At 40.8% G+C, this 24,338-nt stretch overlaps 1 protein-coding gene across 6 annotated transcripts in view; it reads right to left on the bottom strand.

The window, feature by feature from the left end:
- The window catches only part of LOC108883825 (cAMP-specific 3',5'-cyclic phosphodiesterase 4B), a 47,265-nt gene that overhangs the window by 12,771 nt on the left and 10,156 nt on the right, over window positions 1–24,338 (bottom strand). For 3 of the 6 annotated variants that reach the window (XM_018677330.2, XM_018677332.2, XM_018677329.2), the window contains 7 exons: window positions 22,533–22,696; window positions 17,459–17,706; window positions 12,411–12,605; window positions 12,267–12,303; window positions 11,506–11,576; window positions 10,687–10,736; window positions 1,549–1,661 (listed from right to left, as the gene is read on the bottom strand). In XM_018677330.2, coding sequence (XP_018532846.1) covers window positions 1,549–1,661; window positions 10,687–10,736; window positions 11,506–11,576; window positions 12,267–12,303; window positions 12,411–12,605; window positions 17,459–17,706; window positions 22,533–22,574 — 756 coding nt within the window. In that variant the 5' untranslated portion in view covers window positions 22,575–22,696. Of the gene's footprint in view, window positions 1–1,548; window positions 1,662–10,686; window positions 10,737–11,505; window positions 11,577–12,266; window positions 12,304–12,410; window positions 12,606–14,574; window positions 16,306–16,373; window positions 17,109–17,458; window positions 17,707–22,532; window positions 22,697–24,338 lie in introns of those variants that run through there. The other 3 variants (XM_051070128.1, XM_051070129.1, XM_018677331.2) reach the window with 3 other exon arrangements.

Here is a 24,338-nt window from a genome sequence, read left to right as displayed (position 1 = left end):
GGGCCACCCGATAGTCGAGTGGTTAGGGTGTGTACCACATGGGCCTCAGTGCCCTGAGCAGCTGGTCCCCGGCTGGACCCTTGCTGCATGTCATTCCCCTGCTCTCTCTCCCTATTTCTCCACTGTCCTATCCAATACAAGCAAAAAGCCTGAAAAAATAATTTAAAAGGAAAGTAGAAGAGTTTGGTCTGACACAACTCTAATACAAACCACAGAACTCAATCAAAAAAGTTCACTGCTCAGTGTTTTAGTGCTGCTTCTTTGTTTAGTAAGTAAGTAGACATGCATCATGGCCAGTGGAAGAATATTCATATAAAGGAGAGAAAATTGAGCGTTTTTAATTGGCAGCCTCACTGAGAGCAATACAGACACAGCGAATTGTATCTGTCATGACTACTTGTGAATAAGACATAAGATGAGGTTGAAAAACAGTGGGGTGTACTTTTAAAGCTAGTCTGAACTTTCCTCCGAGAGTCTTAATTTTATTTGTTAATCTTAAACTACAGTCTGGACAAGCTGATGTCTGTCAGTTGAATGTGACCTTTTAAGATGACGTCAGTTGAGAAAATGTGCCCATGTCCCACTGAGCTCTGAGCCAACATCCACACCACACTAAAACGAAGGGCAAATGCATCTGTGTGCAGTTTAAATCACACAGTAAGTCCTCCTGTATGCCAGCCTGTTGTGTAACGTACCATGTGTCTCAGGTAGTTTGAATAAGGTGAGAAAAAAGAAGCAGAAGCAGAACCTCATTTTCTATGGAATACAGGCAACAGTAAACCTGCCGTGCTATTCAAAGATAACAGGAACTCAGTAGTCATGTATGCAAAACAAACACTGCTCTTTTTTTTTTTTTTTTAACACGAGATCCATAAAATGATGATGCCAGCTCCGACACTGCCACAGAACAGCTGTTACTTTGCAAGTGCGTCAATGTGGCGAAAAGCAATTTACATATTGCATACCCTGTGCAAATGGACAACCACACTGCAACAAAAAAACAACTGTACAGCTGTGAACTGGTCAGTCATCACAAGTCACAAGTTCAGTTTCAATATCATGCCCTCTGACAAAACATTGCTGAATATGTGCTGAAATAAAAATTCTGTAACACTGAAAATGTATTAGATAGAGAACTGAACCTGTGAAATTATCATATCAAAAATATGAATCTTTGTTCATTGTGATGTGTTAGACATGACACTGTATAACGGCAGTGTGTTGTGTTTGTATGAGATCTTATGGAGATTATTATAGCAGTGGGTAGAGCAGGCAGTGATATATATGTTTGATGATGTTTGATGATATGTATGTAAGATTTTAGGCTGCACTGCAGGACACGGTTCTAAACACCAGTCATTAAGATTTTATATTTTCTGTGAAATGAACTGCACTCTCATTTGCAAAGGTCCAATCCATCAGAAATGGATTTCTAACATTTAAAAAAATCACATTGAGTATATGGATGCAAAAAGTTTCTAGCCAATGCATTGTCTGCATATATATACACACAAAAATATAGAGGCTGAATTGTCCTTTTTGTCCTACCTTGTTGGAGGCCATGTCACTGACAGAGCGGTAGGTCTGGATGGTCTCCAACTGGTCCAGACACCAGTCCAGCTCCTCCATGGTCTCCATAGCTAGCTTCTGGTAGGACTCATCTGCCAACAGACACATGGACACGTAATCAGGCCCAAGAGGATCCATGCCCATAGCGGAGCCCCCCGACACCATGCATGCAGGTCCGAGGGTCCCGGAGTGGCTTGATCGTACAGAGGACTGGCCCGCAGGACATCCGGGAGACGCAGAGGAAGAGGGGGAGGTGTGTACACAAAGCTCCTTCATCTTGTTACGCTCCACCACCTCAGAAAGTTCAGGGAAGTCGCAACTCTCAGACAAACTGAGGCTAGAGTTACTGTTTGCTGACTCTCACTCTCTGTGGCCTCTTTCTCTCCCGTACCCCCTCATTCCCTCGCTCTCATGCACTCTGCAAACCCCCTCCCACTCTGTCTGCTTCCCCCACCCCTTCTCAACCACTCTCTCGTCCCCCTGCTCTCAGTACCACTCTACTGAACGAATGGCTTGCGAACTAGGCGGTCTGCTGCCTCCTGCTGTTGATGTGTCTGTGACCCCCCACCCCCCCACCCCCATCCATAGACATACAAACTGTGTGTACACAGAGGTACAGTAAACAACCCCAATGCCTGTGGGGAGGCTTTTGGTCAAAGAGATCCATCTAGTTTTCTCTACCTAATTCATGATGTTTTCACCCAAACAAATGCAACTCTACGATACCTAATATACTGTATAAAAACTATAGGAACAAAAAGAAAAGAAAAGGAAACAGAGACAAAAGCCCACTTTAGTTTATTTGACGCACTTTGTCAACTCACTCCACTCCTGATGACTTCCTTTCTGAAACATGCAGACCACTTCAAGGCTGTACTCTGCTGAACTACAGCAGCAGCAGCAGCAGCAGCTCACACCACACCACCATGCTTCAGAAACTGGCTCTCTCCTCTCTGAACCTCTCTGAGGGAGCGAGAAAAAAATTATATCAAACACCAAGCTCTGTGTTTGCACAAGCAACACGAGAGGCAAACTTTGACTCCCTGAATTGGGGGGAGGCCAGGCCAGGGTGTCGCTGTGTGCCAAAGAAACCAAAGCACTTCCTCTTTGGCCCTGAACTCACACAAAACATGGAGCGGAATTACTGAATGGCGGAGTGACTGCTGAGGACAATCATAGCTGTCATTCGATGAAATAACTTGGTCGTTAGCAGCTATGACTCACACGTGGTAGGCGGACAAGTTTTAAAGGGAAAAAAGCGGTTCATAAGAAATGCATTGAGCTGATAAAACATGAGGAAACTAATTAAGACGCATCATATTTCCGATATGCTAGAGAGAATGTTGATTCAACAAATTTCTGCCTGGAGGGAGCAAACGCTCAGCACATCTGGATCTCCCCGTCTTCCTTTTTCTATGGAAAAGACTGATCTGTACTTCATAAGGCTTCACACATGGAAGAAATTTACCCCATATGCTTAGCACAACAGGACAGCCAGCGTGCTGCTCCCCAATTTACGTCAATATAGTGGATCAAAGCACTTCAAAGCACACTGATGGCGCACAGACGCAGAACCACCGGTGTTCAACAAAGAACTTCAATGAAAATATCAGGGGATATGTGTGCAGTTAAGGAAACCTCCCACCACTGAAAAGGTATCAGAACAACATGACAGGGGTGACTCCTCTGAATCACAAAGGAAAGTCAAGTTTCGGTCATTTAAGTTCGACTGCGGTTTTTAGAAATCATGCCACTGGGTCCTCAGATTACAAGAGGAAGACTGCTAGCACTAGCCACATTCCTCAGGTCAGACCAGTTTTCCTTTACTTGAGATCCAGGTTGGAGAAGAAGCCTTGGCTACAATATACAGCGGGACGCCGAGTTTTGTGGTCCAAACTATTCCCAGGAACCACTGGCATCTGAGTCATGTAAAAATCAGTGACACAGAGCAGAAAGTGCAACATCAAAGCAGCTCATGCATAAGGTGGCGAGTTGTTGGAACTGGGTATATACCCATGTGCGGCCGTCTTGAGCCATAGGGGCAGGTGATGTTGCCAAGAAGGTGTGACCACATCCTGCCCCCTTTCCCTCCGATGAGGGTATATACAGACATTAGATATTTTAACAGGGCAGTTGGGGAACATCAAAGAGTTGGCTCTTCCAAACCGCCTGTATAACTAGGATTCAGGTCATTTTGAAACTGGCAGCTGATTCATCAACACAGTCCAGAATTTGATGGCAGTAAACCACTCAATGTAGACTGCAGAGCAAAAGTTTTCTGGCTTTGGTCTCTGGCTTCAAACCATTTGGGTACAGCAAGATCACTGAAGCAGAACTTCACACATTCATCTCTTGTGTTTCCTAACAATGACAACAGTTGGACTTGGAGCCAGGCTTCACTAATATGACTCATGTAATAATCAGATTTCTGAGCTGAAGCTGTAATTAAAACAAAGTTATGCACACACGCACACAGCAGGAGTCGATGGGACTGCTGAAGCTATCATCACCTCTGCTCCATCATAAATACAGTGCTAAATGGGCTGACAGACATTTAACAATGTCACCAGTCAAAGGTGGCGTGATGAACTTTCAGTCTGAAAAACCTGCTCCCAGACAGAGTGCGAGGTACTTTTCCAGCCTGTTTTTTTTTTCAGTGGAAGTCTTTTTTTTTTCTTTTTTTTTTTGGTGAGTCCTAATGCTTTGGCCATATGCTGGAGGCTGCCCAGAGGACAACAGACCTCAGTGTGCAGACAGACCCCGTCTGCCTCCCCTCTCTCCCCCTTTTTCCCTCCATCTCTCTCCCCCTATAGGGCCACAAACCGACCTCTGTGAGAGCCATCAACTGCACTAACGACCAGGGCTGGGCTCAAACTCCCTCCATCTGCCCCCACCTCCTTTCCCGTCTAAGACACCTTCCACTCACATCCACCTCACACTGCCCCTCTCTGTGCTCGCAACCTACCCCCCCAAAACCTGTTCCTCTTGCTGTCTGGCTGAAGCTTAGTTTGCAGAACTGTTCGGCCTCATCTATTATACCACCTCCTGATAAGCTATAACCAGTGATGGATGCAGTATTCAGATCCTTTACTAAAGTAAAAGTAACAGAGTGACAATGGAAGAATATTTAATTTTAAGAAAAAGGAACTATAACTTTCAAATAAATGCAGTGAAATAAATAATTTCCCTGTGAAATATAGACTTAAACTGTTAAGTACCAACATCTAAAAATGCACTTTAGTACCTTGGTAAATGTACTTCGTCACTTCCCACCACACGTTTCTATGTGTAAGCAGCTTTACAGCTTGACATACAGTTGAGGTTTTCATGCAGTATTAGATTTTTCATGGTGAGGCTGACTTTAACACAGTGACTAATATGGCTTAAACTGTTTATTCATACTAATTGGACTTGTCAGGGAATAATGGAGCCAGTTACAACAGAGGGTCAATGAAAAAGACCTGAGTCGCCTCCGTCAGTTAAAGTGTAAACAACTCCGAGCTATTTGCAAATATGCAAACACACGCATTTCTCGTCTTAACCTGACCACATCATGAGGGAGAATTCAGCTTACTTTCAGACACTGATACGTGCTCATACTCGCGCTGTTGGGGTTTGACTTTGCACTACACGTGCAGTGGAGACAGACGAGGGAGGGGGGGGTGAATGAATCACCTTTGCATCATCCCCGATGTACGTCAATTTGTCCACAAGACCACAAAAAGAGTTTGACATAAGGAAACAACAAGAACAGATTAGAATCTTAGTTCAACACAAAGGTTATCTTTACAGATGAACAGACAACAGGGCCCAAAACTGGTGAGAAAATACTCAGACTGCAGATATCTTGAATTTGAACAGTGACTTGAGATTTGAATTGTAACTGTTTTCTCTTTAAGCAGTAAATCATTTGCACAGTGTGTATGCTGCTTCAGAAAATGTATTTATCTGCTTCTTCATTTTAACATTTGATGTATTTATGTATTTTATTCATATATTGTTTTTTACATTTTCAAAAGGAATATCATTTATACATATTTATGACATTATAGTTTGTATATTATTAGTAAAGATAAATAAATGTATACCTAACAGTACAGATGCAGATAAAAGAAATACATACACAAACCCTAAACTGCTGCCACCACTACAGGTCACATTACATAACTAATCTAACAAAACTCATTCTTTATTTCACAATCAAGACTACACATGTAAATCACAAAATCATTACCTATTTAAAGTTAGGTCAAGCTGTATATTTTGTAAATACCACACATGAAAACTTACTGTCTTCAAACAGCATGTGCCACGTGACTGTTTTGGTTAGACTAGTTCAATTACCTCAAGATGAATAATAATCCTGACCCCGAGGCAAATTCATGTCAGCAGTGTGGTAACAAAAACAAAACTACACTAACAAACAAAAAAACAAGGTCAGAGCCCAACCGTAGATTAGAATCATAGAATTGTTACACCCCTACTATCTATGTTTCTTGAGATTATCAATGGCATATAAATTATGAATCAGTCAATCCACTCGTGTTGTATCGAACATTTTTACAATTATATAATATGTAACAGTATACAGATATGTATAGAACAGTCTTACTAGTAGTGGTGTCAGCTGTTTTTGCTGTATTTGTGTCTAATTTGTTTACGTTTTAAACTGCAGGAACCAATGTAGTCTTTCATTAACACTAACCTGGAAAATATTTTTTTCAGATTATGAAGAAAAATGCATCACAGTCACAGAAACAGATGTCTATGTCTTAGTCTTTATATGCAGGGTGTGTTGTTTTGATACCTTAATAAAAAAGGTGACTACCATATGAGACAGAATTTGATATAATGCTGTGAGTGTGGTGTCACTTTTAGAGGAGTCATCTCTGGGGAGGCTGTGGTGTGGTGGACATTTACAGTAGGTCCAACCCTGAAACCACACTATCACCCTTTTGTCTTCTGTCACAAACAGCCCTCACTCCTGATTATGTCTTTTCATAGTTTACAACTGTGGCACAATCTTTTCACCTATCAAAACAAAAGGATTCAACAGTTAAACAAACACACACACACCGACGCACACCTCATCAAGGCCTGTTTGACAGCTCCTTCACAATGCACCATGGAGCTGTGTTGGCACGGGCCAGCCTGAGGGATGGGCCGCAGCGAGGTTTATGACTGTGCTGACGTCAATGACATAATTCAAATACTTAACCAGGCTGCATGCTTCCAGCCCTGCAGATCCTCTCCTCTGGCTGCGAGCCTGGAAAACCTGACATGGATTCCTGCTGCGGTGCAGACTAACTGCTGCAGACATGGAGCGGAGTGGACTGCTCAGACTGAAAATGACAGGTCAAATTTGTTCTGGCCGTCAACGCGTGGCCGGCTGTCTGTCTGTGTGTGTGTGTGTCCGTCCACCCGTTTGTTTATTCATTATTTTAAATGTGAGGGAGTACACTTAACCATATTGTGAAAGACAGCAGGTAATGAGATTTAAAAACTCGTCTCAGACAAACATTGTGGGCTTGAATAAATAAAAACCTTCACACAAGTTGTTTAACCACTTTGATCAAAATGACAACACAATGTTTCCAGACAGCAGATACTTAGGTTTTTAATTATGAATAGCTGGATGCACTGTTGATCCAGCATTGATCTAAGTAATAAAGTGCCTATAAAAAGCCAATTAAATTTAATTACTGTAATTACATTGTAATTAATCTTAACCTGCACCACAGGAAGCTAAAGCAGGTTTGGTTGCAATAGTTTTACCTGTGAAATTATGCTTACCAGTTTACCATCAATTACAGTCACCTCTGCTTTGCTTAGCCCTTGCAGCTGGCTTATATATTTCATGGTGCATGTCTATGCATGCACACACATACTTATACATCTGATTTAGAAGTGATGACTCCTCATTGTTTGTCATCATAGTACAGATTTTTTGTAACTGACAAAGGCTTTCTCCTTCTTTATGCTGTCAGAATGACCTGTCTGGAATTAGTCTTTCATTACCTCTCTTTCAGGACATGTTTACAAAATGAGACAATAGATGAATGAGTAATGCTTATTGTGCGGCGCCCCACACCCTAGCCAGTTTACGCACAAAGTCACATGTCCATTTAAGGCAAAGAATGTATGTATGAACACAGCTGTCTGCTGTATTGAATTCATTTTGCAGTTTCAGCTGCATCAGATTCGAAACATAAAGTGATAAAAAATATAGCATAGCATAGTAATCATAGCAAAATATGATTCACCCAAGAACATATTGGGTGTCTATAGCGAGGAGCCATTTAGCTTAGCGTAGCACAAAGACAGGAAACAAGTGGAAACAGCTAGCCTGACTCTAAATCCTGACCTGACCTGACCCAGAAATAGTCCAGCACATTACAAAAAACACACAACCATAATAAGAACCTGCAACTTGTCATTTTTAATCTTACACTTTTAAACATACGAAAGCTAGGCTGGCCAGGCCAGCTAGCCCCTCTTGCTGCATACAAACATGAGAATGGTATGGATCGAACTTTTGACAGTGAAAGCAAATAAGCATTTTCCACAAAATGTGACATTTATTGCTGCTCAGTTTAAATAAAATCCCATTAGTCTGTGCTCCTATCACAAATTAAAGTCTGCCAGTTTTGGTTTGATGGAAGACAGCTAGTTAAAGATATATAGAATATGTCTGATGTTAAGCATCAATAAAAACTATACAAATCATAAGATGCAGCAGATGATTATTTTTTTCTCAGATAAAATCAAAGGGTAAATAAGACATCCTTCTCTGACCCACAAGCTCTTCTCTGGGCAGTGCTGCCTTACACATTAATTTCTGGGTATTGTGTAAACATTAATTTCTCAAGGCCAAAGGGAATATTCACTATGACCATGATGAGGTTTCACATCCCCCTCTCTGTCAAATGAGTAACCATGTACCCTAGAGTCCCTACCATCTGCAACAACATTCAGCTAATGCTTGTGATAACCGTTACAGATTCATTGCCGGTCTTTGATGGTTATGTACGTCATAATCAAGCATTTTCCTCAAAAGTACTATTTATCAGGAGTAATATAGAGCAGAGCCTATAACTGGCCTCAGTCAGCTAAGAGTGAGCCCTTTGTTGCCTGTCTGGCTCACGGGACTGCGTGTGATGGGGCCAAAATGGCTTGTGAAGCGTAAACTTCAAACTCGCATGAGGAAAACGACAATCCCCTCACGTTACTGGAGTAAGATGTTTAACGGTGTAAACAGCCTGCGCTGACGCATTTGCAAGCTGAGCTGATTTCTTAGTATGCCCCCCACTTCCTTGCTTCTTGTGCACTTTCACCCAGTAACTGCAGTCACGTTCCTGCTCTTTTTGTTTATTTCATCCAATTTGACCTTTTTCTCTCCTTCTCCCAGATCGCATCTGATTAAAGGCTTCACAAACGGTGACGTCTCTCTCTGACCTTTGGTGTGTTTTCCTTCTTTCCTAGCTCACTCCCTGCAACAATCTGGTAAATCCCTCACTCTATCTTGAACCCACTATCTCTGCGTCTAACCTCACCATCTGCCTACAGGAATTCACACCACTCTCCCTTTATTTTAGATGTGTTCCACTCTTTTCCACTGTGTCCTTCTAAAATCCCTTTAAAGCAGCATTCAAACATTCATAGAGCATCTACGCTGAGCTCATGCCCAGAAAGACGCAGATACTGTAGCTTTTCCCCCCATTGGGGATAATATTGCCTCACTGAAAACACACGCAAAACAGGAAAAATCTGTTCTCCTTTTCCGGTCAAAGAGTTGACAAAAACGAGACAGAAAGCTGCACAAAGGAGGATATGAGGGCATCACTCCTTATGATATTGTTGATTGTTGTAGTCCTCCTGAAAAATCTGAACAATCACTATTATATAGTGGCAGGTGTACTGTATGTTCTTTGTGTGCTTGGGAAAAGCTAATGACTGTCATACGTTGGGACTTAAGTTAAACACTGTATAATGTGTCAGAGACATTTCAGACAAATGAAAACTGACTTAATCATTTGTTTTTCTCATTTTAGCTTCCCCATGCGTCATGATAGAAGCCAATAGCAGGATGGTTTCACTCGTCAGCAATTGCTTGGTTAAGGTCAAGGTTTGTGAGAAGTGTGGAGGAGGAAGGACAATAAGAGACTCACACTTGTCTTGTATTTTTTCCTGCTGCGGGACGCTCCCAGCAGCCCGTTTGTGCTGATAGGAAGTGGAGAGCGCCCGTGTGCAGCCTGTGCTGACGTCAATGGGGCTTGAAGAACCAGTGCAGCAGGAACTAATATCCCTACCTCCCTCCTATTTTTCTTTCACTTGTCCTCTCCCTCCTTCACATCTACCTGATCTCAATCCAGACCATTAAATCTCTCTCTGTGGCTCTCACCCTCTTTCTTCCCCTGTAACTGCTTGTTACGTCAATTCATGGGAATTTTAGTATTGTCATCGAGTTATATTTTCCTGTATTAGTAACTCAGAAGATTATAGTTTCTATTTGCACATGTGAAAAGGCTCTAAGATAACATAGTTTGGGCTGGCAGTGTAAACATTTGTCACAATGATAACATAGACATTTTTGTAATGAATTAAAGCACCATTCAAAGTCTATCTAGACTAATTAAGTATTTGCATGCAGAAAACTGTGCAAATGCATACTTTGAATGTGCACTGTGTTTGAAAGGTCAGGTATGAGACAAAGAAGTCACTGTATACCACTGTAATTCAGTGTTTATTAAACTTCCTTAAAACTGTTGTTGAATACAGTGAAAATTCTACTCATGTGCAAGTAAAATTTCTGTCCCTGGGTATCATGCATGAAACTGCACGTAGTGCGATTAGCATGACTGGAGATTACCGGCTAGGGTGTTATTTATTTTTGATCATTATCTTTCATGCTTTTATGTCTTTCAAATCTTCAGCAGAGCATTCTCCTCCACCTGCAGCTAATCTTGACTAACACAGCTACCACAATAAAAATCGTGCGGGAGTGTACTGCATTGAATGCATGTCACAGTTTTCCACATTTCCCAGAATCATTACCTCTGAAGAGGATGTACTTCAACTTCCCTCATCCTATACCAGAAGGCTTGTGATTGTACTCACCTGACAGACAGACTTTGGTGACAGACGGCTGATTTGCAGCAGGAGACCTCCTGCAAAGAGAAACAAGTCGCAAACTGTTAAAACCAAAAGTCCTGATATTTAACAAATGTTTGTGTAATTTTTTTTTTTCTATAGTGTGATGTGGTTTCAGCAGCAGTCCTTGTTGCCACAGCACAAACACTAAACAGATGCCCTGTCAGTTCTCTGAACTGGTCACAGGTCAGACTTTCTAAAGTGTGACACTGTCACGACTGAGTCAGTTTCGGCTCAGTGACCCTTATCTCTGAGGTCATATTGACTATGTGTCCACCTCTGGCAGACCTGATGCAAGCGCAGCTAAAGCACTGACTCAATTCAGTGATCAGAGGGAGCTTTCATGCATTTAAATGAGACGAGGTAACCTCCAGTATAAAAGAAAAAGTCTCTCTGTCCAGTTTAGGATTACAGTGGTTCTGCTGTAAACCTGCTTTAACATTAACATTAAACTCTCTGGATGTTTGAATATGCACAATGTGAGCACTTCCTTTATGAGACCTTAGCCCAAGAAATGTTTTTGATGCACTGGCGCCCCCAAGTGGGGCATGCTGGCATCTTAGATTGCAGCATCCACATATCGTGAAACATGAGAACCACATGCTGAAAAAAAAATCTTGTGTTGTGTTTTTTTTTTTTTTTTTTTTGCTGAGGATTTCTATCAGCACACAAATGACAATAATGCTCCTGGTGCAGGCACCTTGCATAGACATAAAATAGCTACAGCATGTTGTCACTCTCACAAAACACAAGCAGATACTGTAATACAATCATGACACAACTTACTTATTGGATGCACATTGTACATTTGTCAATGTGGTGAAGTTGTTCCTGACAGTCCGAAGGCTTGCCAGAACCTGGAGGGAAAAAAAGAGGATGAAGGATAAAAAAAATGACACAAAGCAAAAGTAGGGTTGAATTAATAGAAATAATTGCATAACAAAGAGAGGCTGAGAGAATATTCACAATGATATTGCAACATTTTCATTTACATAATATTCATAGTATTGTGTATTTTTACACAATTATGCAGACTGATTGACTAATTGTTGTAACTGAATCATTTAGCAGTGAATTCAGTGCAGTCTTTGCAGCTGCATCGTAGTGCTAAATGGTGCTTATTGCTCCCACCTAAATCAGCACAAATCAATTCTTAATCTTTTGGGAGTTACTGAGGTTCATTAGTTTAAATTTAGCACATTCATATACCTGTATTTTATTTAAAATATGTTGTAACTAGGTAGGAAACTATAGCTGCTGTGTTCATTAGACTGTGCCTTATGATCAGCAGCACTAATATCTAAGTTTAAAAGAAAATATCATCACGTAATGTCATGATTGTTTGGAGCTAATTGCAACCATTAGAGTGAACCCGACTCATTTAATTGAAGCTTGGGATGACGAGTCTAAAATGCCATTGTTAAACAGATCTTGCCATGCCTAGTACATGCCACCAGGGGGCAGAGAAGTTAATCATGACTGAGTGAGTGAGTTACTCTGACCCCATGAGCTGCTTCGCATCTTATTGCCTTGTAATCAGCTCTTACCTGGGCAAATGGAGTCACAATCAAGTCTTCTCCATGCCTGGAATGGGATATAATGAAATAAAAGACCAGCAGTCACAACAAACAATCACACAATTGATCATAGTGAAACTGATATTTCAGAGGGTTGTGATGTAAACAACTCACAGTTCTCCAACAATGGAAGAGTTTCGAGACAAGGATTTCGGCGACAGTTCATAGTCACTATCAGAGCGGTACAGGAAGGACTCCCTGCGCTGGCCGTGGCCAGCATAGTTGGGGTGTAGAACCAGACCTGAACCCGGGGATGCCTGCAGGTCTGAGGGACTGCAGCACAGTGATGGGCCATTCTCCACTTCAAAGCTAGAAGGAGGGAGATTAAAAAAAACAAAACAAAACAAAACAAAAAAACAATGTTGATGATACATCATCTTCAGGATCTGACCTGTTGCACTACAGGAGCAAATAAAAAAAATTTTAAAAAAAATCAGAACGCTAGTAATTTTGAATAACGTCTTTTACTATGTCTTTGTTGGATCAATCATCAGTCTAATCATTTGACTTTCAAATCAACGTCATTATGTACTCAGGACTTTCAGTAAGCCGCCACTAAGTACTGACTTGCGCAACATGTCCACAAATCCCATCCAGGATCGAGATGGTTGCATAATCCCTAAAATGATTACTCACCCATCCATTCGTGGCCTAAAAAACGAAAACAAAACTATTGTGCTCATTAAATAAGTATGCTTTGCTGGTCAGTGAGAGGGGAGGTGGCTTTATTGGAAATTGCTCCTCTGGTCTGCGTCTCACTGGAATACTGTCCATGACAGCTCCATTCATTTATCCCTACTCAGTAGCAAGAAAGCAGCACACACAGAGATTAGCTTCTTATGGTGTGATAATGGGCATACTGTAGTGTTAATTTCTTTGGTTTGTTTTTACAACCAACCATACCCAATGTTCTTGTAACTGAAATTTGTAAACAGAATCTGTTTTTTCATATTGTTTATACCTGCCCAGGCACTACATATGGAAAGTACAGTAGCTAATAGCCAAATCTGGAACAAGCATCTCCTCTGATTGCTTCAGATTAATGTTTATACATGGCCCTTGACAAATAAATCTAATAATGACGAAATAAAAAATGCCCAACTGGAAAAATCATAAAATTTATGGCCTAAGCTAATTTGTGATGCTTGTCCCTGCCTGTCCCTTATACAAACAAATATGGAGTGCAATTTAAAAAATAAGAAACGAAAGTTAGGACAAACAACAGGCGAAAGCAGTTATAACCAACCAACAAACTGCAGATTTTATATATTTTATGCGTAAACATAGGTCAAACATCTACAATCCTTTCAACCAGCATGTTCTCCGATGCCACAGTGAAGCCACCACAGATGCTCAGATGAATATAATCTGTTTGTCGTCACAGAGTAACCAGATGTCATAGTCAGGTCAGACAGACCAGAGTTTAGAGGTGAAAGGCCAAAGTTTCAATGGCCTGCAGAAACAACAGATGGTACAAACCATACATTAAAAAAAAAAACAAAAAAAAACAACAACTTACTTTAGTCCTGAGTTTAGCTTGGATAATATATACTTACAGGTTGTATTGTGTGTAACTGACGTAGAAGTCATTACGTTCTAAATTAGTTATTTAGAACAAATAAGCATTTTATCTTTTAGCCCAGTTGTAGTGGCAGTCACAAAACACAGACACACCCAGTATTCAGCCAACTCCTCTTAAATATATCTCATAATGTCCCAAGAGCAACTTCACTATTTTCCCCACATTCACCCCCGCCTCTGTAATTTCGGCTACATGTGGGATTAACTAGACTCATGTTCCACTGAGACACTCTCAGTCCCACACCTCTGCCACAGTGGGTCAGATTAACGGGGAAATGCGCAAACTGTTTACACACATGCAGAGCGATAAACGCCATCTGTGTTGTGCTTTGCATCATCTGAATCCCAGCGTCACACAACATTAACAACATGCTTTACCTAAAGCAATCTAAGATCTTAATCTGACACAGGCAGCAAACCACAGTCAGTTTAAAATTTCTGTAGATCTTGACAAACTGTAAACTGACAGCAACAGTGTGGTACAATGGATGAAGGATGAAAATTGAACTCTTCTGACAATGTTTTGTAAAGTTAGAGCTTCATGTCACAATCTACCAATGATACCGTCATATTAAAATGAAACCAAAAAAAAAAAAGAGGCTCAAAAGAACAGAGTCTATATTAAAATGTTTGAAGAACATAATTTTGAAATAAGAAAAAGACAGACATGCTACTAATAAGATCACTGAAAAGTCACCTGGGAGCCGTGAGGTGTGCTTTACTGACCACTTCCTCGCTGAAGTCAAAGTGCCCACCTCTGCACCTAGGGGACCTCCGTAACATTCTTCTTTCCCGTCCGCCTCCTGCCTCCTCATCGGGCAACAAAAAACACTGATGCTGTGGCTGCTCACTCATACACATGCACACACACACTGACAGACCCCCTTTTTCAGTCCAATAAGAAGCCACGTGCTGGAATAACGTAGGCTTGGCAGACGCTAAAAGACAGATCTGGGCTGGAACACAGGGAACGGACTCACAGACGGCCTGTTTATCTGACCGCCTGTCCCTTTTCCCTCTATATTAAACCACTGCAGATTAGTCAGGGCAGTCATCATCCCTCCCGCCCTTCACTTGGCCACCTATGACGACCTATAAAAGCATATGCACTAGAGTTTACCGTGAAAAGGAGAGTATTAAAGTAGGAAATCCGGATTTGCATTCATATCAACTCAGAAACTCTCACTAGTGTGCATATAACACACTGCAGATTTTTCACGGAGACCTTTTACCTCTTTAAGTCTGTTTTCGATTACAGAGACTTCACACAGGCTTATTTTCAGGAACACAGGAAAGTGCAGTTAGGTTGCAGGTCACTCACATAAAGAAGTGAATATTTTAGCTAGGAGAGCAGGGGTGAGATGGTCAGAGGAGGGACCGTTAGTAGGGTAGAGGTGTGTGGGACAAGGTTCCCAAGTGTTTTAATGAGTCATATTACAGTCCAACATGTTCGCCAAAAACATCCAGTTTAAGGGTAGAAACGCCTGGATGTAATATACAACATGTCTGTGGACACACACACATTTGGCAGAAAACTGTGTATTATCATCACAAATCTGATTGAATTTAACATTTTGTCAGCGTTCATTACCATTAAAGCTATCTGAATAAGATGATAGGAAACTGGACACTGTGACTGGGTGGTATTTGGAAGACTGAGAAGAACCAGAGCCTCCCGTTTTTATCAGAGTTAAAACAGAGGAAGAAAGAAACAGACTAATCCAAACTCAACTATATAATCACGAGCACTGATGAGCATTAATTCATGCAGGGGTTATGGGAGACATCTGTCTTAAGCACAGTTCATTCCAGAGGAAAAACACTTGGCGCTCTGCTCTGCTCAGCTTGTACTTTTCAGTGTTTCAACAATATTAAAACATTTCATGTTGAAATGAGGTCGTCACCTTTTGCACAGTTCAACACATAAAGAGGAACATCACGGTTATGGCATATGACTTGCAACATGGGATATAGATGAGGTTTATTCAATAAACTTGTCTGTATTGGTCAAAATTCCAGACTATTGTAATTCTACTACTGCTACTGCTGTCTACTCCGTCTGTATGGTATTTATTGTACATGTTCATGAGGGTGTGAAGATGGAGTATGTCATATATACTGTACAGATTGTGAAGACCCTTGAGACAAACATGTGATTTTGGGCTCTATAAATAACCTTGATGGGAATAACTTAAGAAATGTGGGAAACTGTGGCCAATTACTGCCATCAGACTCTGCATGTTTACATCAGGGCCTGTTACCAGAGTTTTTAAACACCAATGAATCTCTCTGATAAAACACACTTCTGGATTTTAACACACCCTGGAGTAGAGACATTTTTGGCAAGATGAAATAAACTACTGCTAAATAAGGGTCTGTGTGAGTTCATAAATAAATCCTAATCACCATGCACCTACTGTAGCACATAATAAATAAGCTGAGGTGACAAAGAGAGACAAACAGTAGAGAAATAGCTACTTGAGTAAATTTACTTACTCTGGCAGTCTCTTTCTCTCACACGTACATAACACCAGCCCAATCCTTACCAGGTATTTGCTACAGTGAAGCGTCTGTACCGACGGAGATGCTTGTTCACGACCTGTTTGCGAAAGCATCTTGGTGAGCTGCGTGGGGAGAGTTTCTGGCCAGGATCAACTGTGACAACACTACAAGAGCCTGCCTGGTCCAGCCCGAACTCCCTGTTCTCCCCACCGTCGTCCATTAGTGTCTTTGCTTGACAACCAAGTACGGTATAACAAGAGTGATGGCACTTTCCTGGCATTTATAAGCTGCCACCTTCCCAAGAAACAGCTGCAAACACCCTGGAAAACTATCAGAGCCAACACTGAGGACAAGTATTCACTCACATAGAATATATTCATATTTATGACTCTGAGACGATGATTAATTTGATTGGCTGATTTCTTTTGAACATCCTCCCTGCAATATTTATGATGCAAATCCAAATCAACATCGTCAACAAGCTGATTGGCTAATCAGCTGGAAAATAACAAGCAAGCGTCCACAGAGTCGTGAAATAAACAGAGCAAGAGTTTTCCAACCCCTGAACTTTGATCCAGATAAATGCAACCCAGGCTTTTAAAAAGCAGTAGAGCAGACTGTTATAGAGATGAAAGCAACAGATGAAAGATTCAGTGGACAATACATCTCTGAAGAGAGCCCATAATCATGTGCAGTGAGTCATAGCGGCTCAAAGAAAAAGGATATACAGTATATGGCAAATTGCATCCAATAATGTAAAGTGGCAGCCATCATAAAAAAGAGTCATTGAATATATATTCTCTAAATGAATGCTGCCATGGAACAGAAGCGTACTGAAGTCTACCTCAAAGGTAGACACAACAATGACAGCAGTCTCAGTTAAATGACGACCATTTTATTTTGTACCATCCGATGCCTTAGAAATGAGCTAATTCTGTGTTCTTCTCCAGGGCTCAGGGTTAGATTTCTTACTCTAACAACTGAGAAAAAACTGAGAAAAAACTCTGTTGTAAACAGAAATAAATCTATAAATGTCCACCAACTGTCCGATGGCCGTGCTTTGTTTTTCAGCGCCTCACCTGTTGGGGTCAGCCTGTGTGATGTCGATGCGAGGCAGGGAGGCGATGGGCAGGCTTGTGGGTCTGGTACGGGTCACCGGATCCTCTTCAGGTGTGAGCGGCCTGCCCCTGTCCCTCTCCTTTTCTGCTTGTCGCCATGACAATGGTGGCAGCTGCAGGTTGCCAGAAAACCGCCTGTGGACTTTGCACACCTCTACCCCGAGGGTGTTGGTTGTGGAAAATTGTCCCACAGGAGGCTCCTTATTCTCCTGAGTGTAAACAGAAAAAAAGGTAATTGGGTTGGTGATGAGTAAACATGGGTTCACATCAAATGTTAGTGCGTAAGACAATATCACAAAAATAGAAATATTCTTTAAGGAGAGACTGATTTAGCTCATGTAAACATGCCTCTTTTAAAGTACAAATGTTTAAACACTAACTAAACAATCTGCCTGCTCTGCAAATGTCCCCGATTTAACAAAGTGCCAAACAGTATATTGGTTACATTTACCTTTTTTTTGCTCTTCATTAAACAGGCAAAAATGAACTGTTTGATCAAAGCCTATTTCAGGCCCCTCGATACCTGAACTGCCAATTGACATTTTTATGAAGGAGTGTTGAATATAAATTGTGTGTTTAATGTGTCTGGCTGAGTGTGAAGGTTCCAGTGAGGAGCCTTGGGTGCTTCACTCCAATGACTGGTTGTAAACAAGCCAGGGCACAGAGGAAGCAGAGGCGAGCTGCCAGAACTCATTCTGCATACATCACCCTCCACTTTATGTTCTCCGCACACAAGTGTAAATGAAACACAGAGACAGGTTTCAAATGAACAAGGGAGGTATACAGAGAAAGGGTGGGAAATGGAGGATCAAGGAATTCCTAGAATGCAGCCGTAGCAAGCGAGAAATTGTCGGTGTATTTCATATGTGTGATGCAGGAAACAGGAAGGACAAGATGAGTGTGAAAGAAAGTGGTTGACAGAGAGTGAGTGTGAGGAGGAGAAAGAGTGAAGCAATCTGACCTCAGTGTCATCAGGGCTGACAGCTCACCACAATTTAACAAGATCAAGTCTGCACATGGTCAACTACTAGCTGTCTCTTGACACTGATACTGGAATTTTTAGGCACACATGAATATGGATATTTGGAAGTTCGGAAGAAAAGCATTCCAGTAAAGTTTTTAATATAAACAATGACATCTTGATAAAGATATTATTTTTTTAAAATAAATGTGACCTTGTGGGACATCTTGCAGCTGAAAAATCAACTTGGCAGTGATCTCTGGTGATCAACGCATGTATCTTCTTTTTACTTATCAACCAACATACACATTAATATTATCAGCTGATATATCAGTCAGGCCAGTTCACTCTTGCTCCACTGTAGTTGCACCACTAGACAAATATACTGTTGTCAGTTGGTTTTCTTAGGGTGATTTTTGTCATCGTATTTGCCAACTTAATGATCTGCCTCCTTGAAAACTCGTCTCTGTAAATAATTAACTTGTGAAGTGCAACTGAAAGTGTCTGTTAAAAGGAAGTGGCAGTTGGACTTGGTCCATTTTATGCACATTCTTGTTGCACCAATTTCCATCTTTAATGGAACAGGGAGGTGACTAAATGACAATTAAGCTCTTTGCTTGTTGCTGTCTGATCAATTGGTGCAGAAAAGCAATCTAATTCATAAATCATATTTAAGAACTAGACCAAAAGCTCTGTGTGCAATTGTGCATCCTGATCATTTCATGTTGTTGCCACCTGTTTGTTGATGTGAAAGCTTCACCTTCACGGACAACTGTTCAGCTTGATGAAGTGTAGCCTATAGACTGTAATGTTTCAGTAAAATTAGATTTTCACATTAAAGCCCACAGATGACAGAGGATAAGGTTAAGTTTATTCAAACACTGTAGCAGTTCTACTGGCAGTTAGCGCTTGGTGGACTGACGTGCCCAGTTAGAAAAAATTAACATTTCATCCAACTCTAGGCTCTAACAGGCATCAGGGCTGTAACTAGAAATCATTTCCATTTCCTATTTATCTACTTATTAATTTCTCAATTTATTGCTTAATCATTTGGTCTACAAGGTCAGAGAACAGTAAAAATGCCTGTTACTATTCCCTAATGCAATACAATGTGATGTCTTTTTGTGAATTTTATCAATGAATCAGAATATCGTGACCAGTAGTGTTTACTTAAGCTTGGTAAGAATTCAAGTGATGCACATGTAGGTGAATCCTCCAGAAACTGTGAGTAACTGTGAGTTATATCTTCCAAGGGACTGACAGCACTGTCATCTGCTCCCATTAAATTTTCTTCTTTATTGCAACACGAAAAAAGTGCGATGACTCAAGGCCAAATTGGCTCCTTGTCATGGACAGAGCATTCCACTCTGAAATGTAAAACTGACAGTGTCGTGAGTTCTGTGAGGGATGAAAGGTCAGAGGGAAAATGTATTCAATTCAAATTAATGGGAGACAGAGAGGAGTCATGTGATGAGATAGAGATTTAATGATGATGTGAGATGGAAAGAGAGAGAAGATGACAGACGACATCCCACATCCCCTTTCCAGTGAAAGTGACAGACATTAATGGTGGGGACATGCTAGCTGTGAAGCAAAGAGGAGACACGAATGAGCAAAAAAAGAGGGGTGAGATGAGGAGAGTTTCTGAATGAGAGAGGGGAGGACAGTGAACGGAAGACACAGTTAGAGACAGAAGTCTGCCTTCCTTTCAGATAATCAGTAAACACAGCTCTGCTGACTCCCCTGCTCCTTCTAGGAAATGCAATTTGTCTGATTTATTGTGCCTGTCTTTTTAACACACTCTCCCTGTCCCAATGCAACGGGAAAATTAAATCTGGCAGCACACAACTCTGTTCTGATGACTCTGATCTGGGTGTTTGTACTTACAGAATAATTCTTGTCAAATAAATGTTACAACCAGATATCTAAATAGTCTCTTGTTAATATATAACAGTGTCACTGCTGTTTCACTGCCAAATTAATTATAAATTGTGTATTGATTGCATCTCTGACATCGGGACATGTAATTCTAGTTCTTCATTGATCTCTCATCTGTGGTCCAAATGCCACTGGGAAGAGGAAACAGTGCTGATTTGCTGTGTATGCCTGTACATAAGCCAGGAATAGGATAAGGACGTTGATAATTTTAGAAATCTAAACATTAGTAAATTTAGAAACCTGGGATTTATCATATGTGCCAGAACATAGTCATAAAAGGACAGGAACTGTGATGAAAGGTAAAACAATAAGTCTCAAAAGGAGGTAGTGTAGCTCCAGTGTCAAACAGAGGTGGAGTGGGTGTTTTCTCGATGAAGATGAAAGGCTTTTCTTGGCTGCAGAGCCTAAACAAGTCCAGTGTTCTCTGGGATACTTCCAAAAAGCCTTTTGGAAAATAAGGTGATATAAATGACACAGCTTTAGAAGGGAAGCTCTAACAGTGTTGGCTTGATATGATGCCTGAATTACTGAATCTAGGTGCCAAAAAAAAAGGTTTATTATTAAGGTGGTATAGAATCTGAATGAAAGGTGGGAGATGGACTCATGGGTGTTGAGTGGATGAGCAGAGCAGATGTCTACACAGAAACAGATTAATCTTTTCTGTGAAATGAAGAAAAAAATGGCTTTAACTTGAAAAGGAGTTTCTGTAACCAAGACAAAATATATAATATATACATATAGTTGTTTGGGTGTCTGATTCTTTTTTACCTTGTCTACTCATAAAAAAGTTATTAACTATTTGTGCACAATTCAGTTTCCTTGTCCTTTTGTTCTTATTTTTTCCAATACATCTCAAGGTTGAACACTGGATGCTTGTTTTACATCTTAATAAAAGGTTGGTGGACTGAGTAAACACCAAGAACAGTGATGAAAATAAATCCAGGACTTACCCCTGACAAAGTCTGATATGTTGTTATTTTTTAAGAAATATCTGAGCCTGTTGTCAAGAAACCAAAAATAGTGCTAACACAAAAGCCGGCACTGTTCCCTTTCCCTGTGTCTCATATGCATCTTGAATATTTCAAGCACGGAAGCTGTGGAAAAGTAATATTATAGTCTATTACAGTGCACTGAAACCTTTTAAACATTAGAGAAGCTTGCACAAACATCCCTGCCAGCAGAGTGAAATAAACATTTTAGGTGCTATTAATTAAAGGTTTTTATTCCAAAATTAGATGTCGACTTGAAAAATGTATTTGCCATTACCAAAATCACCATTAATCATTCCCAACATTTCACTGTGAATCTCCTCCTAATAGAGAGTAAGAAATGAACACCATTAAACGAGTTTTACAATATTTTTTTAGATTTTTATAAATTCTATGTTACTAGCCTCTTATGAATCTAGAGTGATGGAGGCCAGTCACAGCAGGAAAACTTTGTCATCCAGGATGAAGCTTGGCCTCTGAGCTCCTGTTGGACAATGTCACAGTAAATGATCTGGCCTGCCTGCCCAGTCATAAACACCAGTGGCGTAGAGGAGAAACAGATGGGCCTCTCTGTCAGAACTCTGTCCTTCCTCCTCTGATCCTTGTTTCCATTCAGTCTCTGGCCTAAATGTCTCCTGGTGTGATCTGCCTTTTAACACCTTTCCTCCTCTGCTTCCTTCCTCTAAGCTCTGCATCACTCTTTAAACTCTCCATCTCTATCATTCTCTCAACTCTCTCATGCAAACACACAACACGTTGTCCTTCACCCCGCTTCACCTGTCTCAGCTCCAACACACACATCATCTCCCTCTCTGCAGTGTGTCCTGCCGGATAGCGGTCTGTTGTGTACAGTACAGTCATCTGTTTATGAGTCACCAACCACCACACACACACACACACACACACACACACACACACACTGCACCTCGCTGCTTCAGTGTATTGCCATTGTATCTTTGTTCGGGAGGAAAAGGAGGGAAGGCAAACGTTACATGATTTACAGTAACTGTGCAAGCAGAATTAGGCTGTAAACTTTAGAGGCGAGAGGCAGAATTTCAGAGACAGAAATCTTGAGTGGACGTGTAATGTATGCATGAATGGATACGTGGCTGCACAGATGGATGGTTGGAAAAAAATCAATACTTACATCGCCTGGTGTAACCCCCTGTGCGCTCCTGCTTTTCTTCATCCTGAGGGATGCTCGACCAGACTCTCTCTCTCTCTCTCTCTCTCTCTCTCTGTCTCCGATCCTCTCACCGAAAACGCAGCTCTTTCCTGCTTCTCCTGCTCTGGGCAGCCTCACCGGCACGCCTGCACATGGGAAACAGAGAGGAGGAGGCAGGGGGGAGCGATGATAAAGTAACCAACTCCAAAAGTTATTCTGCTTCCCTCACAGTGAACATCATGTCTGACCTATCTTATTGTTCTGACTTAGTGATGCAACGCTGCAGTAATTTGAAAGGTCTACACTGCTTTGCATTGAGCACTGAATTACACAACTGAAACAAAAAAGCAGACGTTACATGAACTGTGAGGGATTACCTATTTCAGCAGTTACAAGTTTGTACATGTAGATATTCATATTGTATTGAAATGAATTAGAACAAATCTTGATGGCAGTATAAGCTATAAAAGCACAATATCAAATTATTTTTTGTGATATTTTACTTTTACAATTTTGGTGAATTTTGTGATCCCGACTCTTTTAGTGTCAGTATGAATTATATTTCAGATTTTAAGTGAAGCGTCTACTATGGGATGGATTGCAATTAAATCTGGTGGAGACAGTCATGTCCCCCACAGAATGGACTGTAGTATCTTTACTGATCCCTTCATCTAGTGCCACCATAAGGTCAGAGTTTGTACTTGAACAAAAATGTGCACTAACAAACTAATGACATTCACAGCCTCAACTGTAGTTTGTCTAAAACATCAGAATGTTAGCATTGTCATTGTGAGTAAGCTACAGCATTCTGACATTGGCATTTAGCTAAAAATCACAGCATTGCCCAGGGAGCATCTGCTAGACTCTTCCTGGGCATTAGCATGGCTGTAGACCATGTTTCTACAAAGCCCATTTTGCCATTTAACAAATAATTCACTTGAATTCAGTCCTTTATTTATCTCAGATGGGACTTTTGGTTTGCAGTCAGGTGACGATTAAATCAGACAACAACACAGTGCAGAAAGAACAGCATAATATAAAAGTATACTAATATTACCTAAAATATCTTGAGTGCAAGGTGAAGAAATACAACAATCTCTAAAATCTTCCTTGCTAAAAAATAGTTTTAAAAAGTACAAAAATAATAATAATTTAGATAGAATTACATGTGCAAATTTTCCAAGTTGCAAGGGTACTCTGAATCTTCTGCCTGAGGGAGGAGTCTCAAACTCCCAGTGAAGGGGGTGGTCTGAGCAGTCTAGAATAGACCTGGCTTTGCGGAGGACCTGCTCGTTAAAGATGGCCATCAGGTGGGTCTGTGGGGCACCTATCACCTTACTTACTGTCACTTATTGTGAAGCTGGTGGCCCGACTTCTTATGTTAAATGTTCAATTTACATTAAATGCTCAAAACATCAGCATCCATTCAGGACGTTGCCTTAAAAAACTAGAACCTTCAAAGAACAAGTTAGTAAATTCTTCCTCTCAGTTTAATACACATTGGTACAAAAAATATTAAGGTTAGCTTCATGTTAACACTGATGATAAGTGCATATGATTTGTAGTAAAAACAAAAACAAACAATAATGGTCCTTTAACGCTGGTATGTATCAGGGCATAATAACATACACTCAGAATGATTCAATGGTAAGAGTTACGTGATCGAGTGCATGCTTGAGCCTGAAGGTCTTTTAGTCTAATCTCGTCTGTCAGCCTGTTCTGAATGCACATGAGTAACTAATCTATCCAACAGAAATTAATCAATATTTTCCATGTCACTATTGATCC

The sequence above is a fragment of the Lates calcarifer genome, linkage group LG4 (assembly GCF_001640805.2).
Source record: "Lates calcarifer isolate ASB-BC8 linkage group LG4, TLL_Latcal_v3, whole genome shotgun sequence".
NCBI classification, from domain to species: Eukaryota; Metazoa; Chordata; class Actinopteri; family Centropomidae; genus Lates; species Lates calcarifer.
Note: the sequence above shows the minus strand (reverse complement) of the source record. Positions and strands in the feature narration are given on the sequence as shown.